This window comes from Penicillium diatomitis (assembly GCF_028827545.1).
Source record: "Penicillium diatomitis strain IBT 30728 chromosome Unknown utg000014l_segment0_segment0, whole genome shotgun sequence".
Classification (NCBI taxonomy): domain Eukaryota; kingdom Fungi; phylum Ascomycota; class Eurotiomycetes; order Eurotiales; family Aspergillaceae; genus Penicillium; species Penicillium diatomitis.
This window is the reverse complement of record NW_026623186.1, coordinates 406,343-415,614: the sequence shown is the minus strand read 5'-3', so window position 1 is coordinate 415,614 and position 9,272 is coordinate 406,343. Positions and strand designations below refer to the sequence as shown.

Below are 9,272 nucleotides of genomic sequence, written 5' to 3'. Positions count from 1 at the left end.
AGGATAGTTTAGAGGGAATCAAGAGTCAGAGTTTTCTTCTGCCGATACATACGTTGACGCACTCTGTAGCTCATAAGATATCCTTTCCCCTACGTATCACTTCCTATTCCTAACCGTCTCTTTTCATGACTCGTATACGACCCAGTCCCCCTCTCGGACTATTCCCCTTTAGGAATTGTCCTTACACAAATATCCGCAAGCCACTATTGATATGCTCACTCAAGCTAAGCAATTTCGCATGCTTCCGAACCGATGGCCATTCTTCAGCCACTTCTATGGCAAGTGAGCAGTTTTCTCTTTGAAAGCGTATCACTCATAGCGATGAATCGGGCTCAACAACTGACAAAGTCACATTTTCGAGCTCACGCGCACGCTGCTCAAGGACCTTGGTGACCTCTGCCTCCTGGGGCGCCGAGAAAGCTCGGCAACCAGATTTGAAGATGCCTGCCTTATGCCGAGCGATATCTGGAAGGTGTTGGACAAGTTGGACGAATACGTGCGTTGCTGCAGGGAACACGAACCCAGTAGCAAGGGACACTGTAGACAGACAATCGAGGATGCTCTGAAGCTAGCTCGTGCGATTGGCCAGACTTTTAAATCGGCATATGGGGCAAACGGGACACATTTTCTGATAACAGGAAGCTCGCACTTAGTGAGCGGTGCACTCAGTATCCTTGGAACCACAGGGCAATGAAGGAAGCGCAATATAGCAGCCAGAAGCACCTTCCCACGTAGTGAAAGAAATCTCTTTGAGAAAGTACGTTCCAGTCCCCGCCATAAAAAAACGTGGCCGACCCTCTAAGAGGAGCTTACTGGCTAGCGCTCTTTTCACTGCGGAGTGGAAAAGGTTGATGAATGCAAAGTCGAACCCAAGAGGGATGAATGTTGAGTATGCTTCAATGAGGTCTACCGCACGCTTGAGTGTCCCATCGGCGCATAAATACTGGCCTTCGTACCAATCGATTCGTGCTAGGCTGACGAGTGTACGGACATGGCCCAGTTGGTCGGTCATATCGTGATTCTGTATATTCTCATAAGCCTTCAGTGCCGCCCCCAGGGTATTCCTTGCAGCGTCAAATTGTCCTAGGTTGATGTGGGCCTCCGCAAGTGGGAGTGCGAGGCGCCTAAATGCTTTCAGTCGTTGGCTTTGCGTTTGCCTCAGCCGCTCGACATCACGATAGAGCAGATCTCGAGCCTGCTTATTGTGTCCCAGCTCACAATACATGTCAGCGAGGTGAAATTGAATATGGCGGTAACTGGGGTCACCATCATGCAGGCAACGCTCAAAACATTCTCGAGCCTCGGAGAACTTTCCTGCGTATCTAGCAACTCTCCCAAAGACGGTATTGAAGAGTCGGGCAGCTTTGAGTTCCATCATTGACGTAGAATGACTCCTGCTCTCCCACCGGTCCAGCTGTTCCCATGCGCGATCAAAATCATTGCGCATTATCGCATTCTCCGCTCGCGAGAAGAATAGACGACCATACGCACAATATGATCTGACGTCTGAATCTGGGCTCGGATATTTCGAAATCTCATGGAAGATTTTGTCTAAAACAGTTTCCGACCCCTGAATGTCCCCCTTCCGCCGGAGCAAAGCGCTCTCCTGCCAGGTAAGCACAGCCTCCACATACAGAGATACTGAAGAATCATGCAGCGTACGTAATATCGATACAATGTACTCCGCATGCGTATGATTTGTCACCTTGCAAGCTGATAAGGACGCCTCCATAAAGCTTCCTTTGACATTGGATGGCAGATCTAGAACATCACGTTTCTGAATGTATTCCCATAGCTTATCCATCGCTGGCATTAAGAGCTTCCCTGCTGTATAGAAGCTATAGTGGTATTAGTGAGACCTTTTGCTGTCTTCGTTGGGGCTCTGTTCATTCTTACGTCTCTTCAAAGGTGTCGTCGCGCGGATAGATGTATCCTATATGTGCGAAGAGAGCCACCAACAAGGGCTGCGGGTAACTGCGGAAATAGCTCTCCAAATCGCAATCCAAGGTATAAAGTTGAGTGCCATCTTCGGCTTTGAATAGTTTGATCAGACCATCGTTGGAACAAGCCTGAATCTCCTCGCCAAAGGTACATTCGTTGGCGAAAAGTTCCTGAAAACACATCATGTCTGCTCGGGAAGCCGTTGTTCGATTACCACTTTGACTCCATCGGTATTGGGGTAATAGCGCCCTTCGCAGAGTGTCCAGCTGAATACGGCTGCTTCCCATAACATGTATGAGAACTAGAAGCAGCATTTTCCTAGTACCCCAAGGGAAGGAAGACGGGTGGTATACTCCTAGAGCCGTATCAGTAAGATAAACATCGTAGTATAGCCAATCGGGTTCGAATTAACCTGTGTTCATGACAGTAGCATGCCAATTACGGCCGCTACAGTGGGAAACGGCTGCCTCCGAGTCGCTTGCCAAATCTGCACCTGACGGGATTTCCGTTCTGCGATCACGTGACGAATTGGTGCGAGTAAAGGTAGTCTTTTCCTTGATCAATGTGTGCCAGTAGATTTCTAGACCTGGACAATATAAGGCATTCTGATTTGAACCCACATCGCGACCAATTCGTTGGACAATCTTGGCGAGTTGAGTGGACGTGATATACATACGTCCATACCGACCGCTTATGCCGAAAATACAAACAATAAGAATTGCGTAAGCGGGGCCAAATCGCTGCAAAGTGAAAATGACCATTTCCTTATATTTGCAATCCTCCCAGACCTTTGCTGCGGGAATAACTTTCGAGAACCCCTCGTACATGCGTTCGAGAAGCCGAGGCTCATGCTCCAAGGCTTCAAGATTCTTCCTGATCTTCTCGTCCGTACGCAGATAAGAATCGCTTGTCTGCAGCCGTGCCTTTATCTGTGCCGCTTTCGTTTCAAAGTCTTTGTAGATATTGTTCGGCTGGACGGGGTGTTCGGGCTCGAGTGAACAGCGGAGATATTTGGCCTCGAGCTTCAACAATTCTTTCGCATGTACATCAAGCCTCCCAAGCCCGCTGGTATCATACCAGGAATATGAGCCTGTCGCGGAAATGATCTGTATTGTCGGTGACATACTGTGGCACGTGTAGTTATGACACGATAAAAGAAGAAGATCGAACAAGAGTACTGGATGCGCGAGGAGGGAAAGATATGTGGAGGGACTCTGGTGTGATATAGCGGCGTTCCTTGCCTGGGTTCGGCAGAGGTTATGAAGAACAGGTGGGGTAAGGCGAAAAGTGACCAGGTACGAACGAATTCAAGGTTATGGAGCGACCGAGTTACACGTGATCTCACTTCGGGTCGCCCAAGACATCTGGCGCATCTATCGAAATTCAAGCATAAGAGCCTCATATTGCTAGGATTACTCCGTCTCGGCGGGTGTTAAAAGCTCTTGAATCTTGATTCCTTCTTTGAGGTTTTATCGACCTCCGACCCCTGACTAACAACCTAAAAACATTAGGGACTCGTGACTTGAACCTCGTAACGATGCGGCTTAATTCGGGTCATAGCCCGTCCTATGACCGTTGGTATACAAGTGTGCTCCCCCTCCCTATTAATTCGTGGGGCAAGAAGTGCAAATTGTAAGTACTTGTAGTAGGGCACTGTTTTTATTTACCGATTACATCAATATTCTCAACTCTACAGTGACGTTCCATAATTTTTTAATCCCTTGGCCGCACGCTGGCTTTGACCGCCTGGTTCACCCCTAGCGCCTACCCTATACGCGTATGTGCGAGCTCGATCGGACGCGTCTTACGCGTTAGCCCTAGAAAATATTCAAATTAGATGTCTACTAGGCGCTGAATTGTTGATTTCAATCACTTTTGTATCTCACTTATGTATCTAGATTTTCTGCCCGAGGTTTTCTGTCCGGCGAAGGAGGCGACACGTAGAGCAACGCGCATATCTCTGGTCAGACGACCGCGTAGACCCGCAAGCCACACAAAAACGTTGGTTATCAAGAAAGGTAGCTTGGTTCAATCACACTCAATCACACTCAAAAGTAGTAGATCGATTAGGCGGTACCTGACGACCGCATCGCGAGCAATAGGAAACCGCTGGGGAGATTGACATGGTAATGATGGTATCAAGTGATGTCAAGGGGCAGAAGTACTACTACTAAGAAATAGAAAAGAACGATATGGTGTAAACGACCGTAGAGGAGGAATATCATCATTAGGTATGTTGTGAACATGACAGGAGGACTGGACTACTGGACTGACTTGGGATGTCACTGTAGCCTCTTCTTCTTCTTCCTCTTTTCTCCAGCTCTTGAGATCCTTGAATACCACGCACACAGATGAATAACAGTTTATGAGTCCTTCTAAAGCTTTTCGTAACTGGCGTACAACAAGGTACTCAATTTAGGAAAGGCCCACTTAGTACAGGGTATTAAGGAGTATAGGTGTTAAAAAGGTAAAAATATGTTTCGTATATAGAGACGTGTTACGGGTGATGGGTAGAAAAATTTGATGGGGTGAATCGGCAGAATCTACCCGTAGCGGGACCGGTGAGAACTACCAATCAGAGAGCCGGATTCGGGAAAAAGGCGGTCGTATGGCCTTAGAAAATAGCAAACCACACAACCATGTCTACAGACTTGATACTTGAAAGAAGAGACGCGGGTCACGTGATTAGTCAGACGAGAGTCGAGACAGTAGGACCACATGATACGAGCGGAGATGTAGACAGATCACGTTGTCGAGACAGAAGCAAATATCTGGGAAACATCACGTGATGTAACTTTGGAGGCGATCAATTTTGCCACGGTCAGCTAATCGGAGCACAGGAATAAAATTCCAAGCACTTACATGAGAGGCAACTTCTCGTTCCACCTCCAATTTGCAATGACGGTTTCCCTACGACCTCAAGCCCGACGATCAGCTCGGCAGTCCCCTTATCATAGCGCCCAATTCTCACTTCTAACTTCTAGTAGAAGTTAGAACCTTTGGCCCTACCATCTGATTGCTTTTAAGGCAGTCCGGCTATCCCAGACGACCCATGAGCAGCGTGCTAGAACGGCTCTACTTTCCAAAAGGGAGCTTGATTTCATTTCCCGGCATACTCCATGTTTAATGATTGGCGGGAGGAGCGGTGTAGGATCATCCAAAACATGGGATTCATTTGAGGTCCGGCTCGTTCCAGGGCTGGTTTATAGGATCTGGCTATTCGCATGATGCCAAAGCGGCCAAACTATCATTTGCACGACGGCTAACCCGATCAAGCTTAGGTGCCAAGTCCCCCACTTTTGTTATTGGACCTCAGATGTCTTACCGGCCGAACTCTCTAGCTTGAAAGGGCTGCAGATTGTATTAGTAGTCAGGTTCGGCCAATCAGAATGCAGTATTTATATGCTTTTCAAAGTGCTCTTTACCGGTGGGTTTACGCATGTAAAAGCGTCAAAATGTTGAAGGGGGTTCGGTGGTGTTGAAAGTGGTGGTTCGGCAGAAAAGTTGCAAGGGGGGACCCTTACAAGACTCAAGCTGCGGTGATGCGGCCGGGGACTTGAAAACTTGGTTATTTGAAAGGGGGGGGGCCCTTTCAATAATCGTAAGGGGGTGGTGGTATCTGACAATGCGTAGATACAGTGAAAAGTGAAAAGTTCAATCATACAGGTAGGTGCGAGGGCTAGCCTAATTCGGTGAGCCGTCGTGCGATCGGTAGTTTGGCGTCGTGCGAATAGCCAGACCCGTTTTATATCTCCGTTCCGATTTGGCTCGGCTCGGCTCGAGAGCCTAAAACTCGCGAGCACGGGCTTGCATCTCTGATTTTCAACTCGGAGCCCACGAGCTCTAAGCTTGCGGTGTTAAGGGTGTTTTAATGATTCTGCCGACTCACCACCGAGGGACCCACAAACCCACACATTCGATAGCCTCTCTTCCTTCCCATGCCTTTCTCACCAATCAAGTTGTGTTTCCCCTTCCCTTTTCCTTCCAGTAGAACGATATTTACAAATAAAGGGCTCGCGGGTACGAGCTTAGATTATCGCCCCGGCTCGTTGGCAAGGTCTACTGTAAGTTACCTAACTTATATAGACGTTATTGATATCTTACTACTATATACCTCCTGTTGCGAACATGACAGGGGGACTGGACTATCTCAAAATGAGAGGGAGGACAGCACATGGGAGGACATGGACACGCCTACCACGTGTGCCACGCGCGCAACGCGGACCACCTCAAAACTTAGGATGTACTGTACCTTCTCCTTCTTTCTCTTTCTCCTCTCCAGCTCTTGAGATTCTCGATTACCACGCAATAAAATTGATGAATCCTTCTGAGAATTTCCCTTTTGGCGTACAACACCTCCGAGGTAATGAAGAAAGAACGTTTGAATCTTCAACCTCTGGCCCTCTATGCTGTAGATGAGTCTCGGGCAGCGGCCGCCTCGATCTCAGCGTAGACGGTCTAGGTCGAACAAGCAAGGAAGAAAGTAGGATTTAGCTAGGTGGAACGTTTGGCGTATTAGGACCCGGCAGACCAAGCCTTATCCGTTCTTCTCGCTCTTCCTTCTCAGTCTTTTTGCGTTATGTTGACTCTCTCTCCACTTAACCTCTCTCGCGTGGATCATTCGAGGGCGACGTCCAAGTTCCTCCTGGCGCTCAATGCGTCGAAGCTGGAAGGCGGAGAATGTTAATTGTTTGTTACCGTCGACGGGCAGTACTTGATTTTTCAATGATGATTAATGCGATGGAATCCGTCCGGCATGATCGATGGGAGGTCTGTATAGACGAGCGGGAATAGGAATGACCGATTGGAAAGGGTAAGAAGAAGTAGGTGGAAGTTGGAACCGTGAAATGAAACTTAAGGTTATGAAGTGTTTACTGTTTAGTAAGAAGGAAGTTCGGGTAACTTCAACGTTTGACTCTATGGAACTACGTGAACGAAACTAGTATTCTTTATTGTATTACAGACGTATTGATAAGGTAAGTAAGGGCCTATAGATTAGGTCCTATACTGTGTATTATTAAGTCTGGATATCCCTAGGATCTGAAGGGCGATGATGTTGACCAGAGAGCAAGGGAGAAAGGCTAAGTAATAGTTAGAAAATACTAATATTCTATCTGTGACGCATGGGCGAAGGTCAGCTTACCAAATGGTGAGTTGGTTGACCAGTTCGTGCGCGGACTTGGAGAGTGGAGGTTGGAAGGTCGGTGAACAGGTCAGTTGTCGTGAACTGGTGAGTCCACTGATCAGTTGGTCGGTTGATCGGTCGACTGGCGAGTTGTGGTCAACTGGTGGGTCGGTTGGCCAGTTGATGGAGAAGGACGGAATCGAGGAGGAGGTCACGTGACCAATGTTTGTGATCACGAAGTCAGGTGATCGTGTTTGTGTTCGTGTTGTTGCCTTAGGTCTCCCACACGTGGTTGCGCTGGAGCCTGAGGATTGTTTGTCTTTCTGTTTACTTCTGTGAGGAATCTTCCATGTGGATCTTTCCATGGGGACCTGCCGCCTCACCGTTGCCCCACTCCACGATGGATATATGTAGCTGCACTTCGCCCTTCTCATTTCTTTTTTCCCTTTCGTCTTGGTTTCCTCGTTGCATTGGACACAGTTGCTTCTTCTTGTTCTCCGTTCCAGACGTAGAATTCAGTAGCTGTACTGCCTGGGAGTCACACTATCTGAGTAAAGTGGACCTTTATACTCTACTGGAAGAGTCTTATCTACTAGATAGTAATATTATTTAATAGCTACGTATAATATACTATAGACGTTAGGAAGAGAAGCTATCCGATCATTTAGCGGGCTAGTAACTGTAGGAATGGAAGTCAGAGAAAAGAGGTAGAGACACAAAGAGGGAAGCAACTTTGTTTCCCAAGTCTTTCTGTCAGTGTTGTACGCTAGTTAGGAAAAGCTTCAGAAGGACTCATAAACTTTTATTCTAACTTGACTGCGTGGTAGCGAGAATCTCAAAGGCTGGAGAAGAAAAAAGAAAAGAGAAGAGGCTACAGTCCATTCTGAGTTTTGAGACGGTGCGCGTGGTGTGCGTGGCACACGTGTCTCCTATCCTCCCATGTCCAATTCTCTCTCTCGTTCTGAGTCCGTTCAGTCCTGTCATGTTCACAACAGTCAGCTGACTTTGGAGCTGTTCCAGGATACGTACAAAGTCAGCTGTTCCAGGATACGTAGAAGTTCCACACGACGAGTCGACGACTAGATAACTCGTACTGGGCCGTCCGCTGCTCTGAATTGAAGTAGATGCCAATATGGTCGAGGTTCGCTGCTTAAGGGTAGGTTGCTAGGATAGAGGTAACTCCGAGGACTCCACTTCATAGAGAAAACGGATAGTAAGCCTGAATCGGAGGCCAGTGCGTACGCTACGGATATAGTTCAGTCAACAGCGACAGCTGCCAGATTACAGTTCAGCCGGGGTAGGATGACCCTCGTCAGGGTAGGGTCCGCCCAATTTTCACCTTTCGCTCCAGAATTATACTTCCCGACCATTTTCCTGTTTTGTGGAACCTCCGAAGCTAAAGTTGATTTACATCTGCCGTTTTTAAGAATAGCACCCACATAGCACCCACACAGCAAAGGCGTATTTCCCGACGTAAGGAAGTTCCGTACGAAGTCGAGCCCAAGTGAGTATCAATGAGCAGGTACTAAAGACAAAGAGGGGACGAGACGTGTACCTGGCGACATGGAGCGACCAGCTTCAAAGAACAGCTATCCTCAGTGCCTAGGAAGTATTATACTATGTGCTATCGATTCAGTTCTAGAACTACGAGAGTTCCTAGGGCGACACTTCGTCCCACTCGGAAGGAACTGCGGAGTGAAGCGACTGCTATTAAACCGTTGGCCACCGGCGCAATTCTTTATGTTCTACACCGACCGCAACACTGTGGTGAAAGCAAAAGCAAACCGTAAGTGAAGCTTGGACATTCTTCAACATTGAAGCTCACGTGTTTTGGAAATATCACGTGCTTGTGGGTATATCAAGTGGGTTAGACAGAGAAGAGCAACCAATCAATGGACATGGAATCAGATCGAAGTGAGGGTTGGGCCCCAGGGGAATAATGTAAAGCTATACCAAATGAAGGGTCACGTGTTTTGGACGGGGAGACCGCCCAGTGGACCAATCAGATGGTAAAGATTCTGCTGGAAGTGAGAATTTGGCCCCATTATAGTGTCGCTTCGCTCCGCAATTAGGGTTACTTTGGTTCAACGTGGGCTCTACGCTTCATCCCGCCGTCAAACCGTCAAGTTGTATGCAGTCATGGCAAAGATAGAGTGCCCGCGAAATTTGTTGCCTCGTAGATGGGATGCTTCATTATCCTGAGTTG

General features: G+C 47.9%; 1 protein-coding gene across 1 annotated transcript; it reads right to left on the bottom strand.

Moving 5' to 3' along the window:
- Nucleotides 1–313: 313 nt before the first annotated feature.
- On the bottom strand, nt 314–3,065 carry N7539_008819 (uncharacterized protein; the record flags this gene model as incomplete). Its single annotated transcript, XM_056938414.1, has 4 exons — nt 314–537; nt 814–1,838; nt 1,897–2,296; nt 2,354–3,065. 4 exons carry the CDS (start codon nt 3,063–3,065, stop codon nt 314–316), a joined length of 2,361 nt encoding a protein of 786 aa, XP_056786422.1.
- Nucleotides 3,066–9,272: the final 6,207 nt, after the last annotated feature.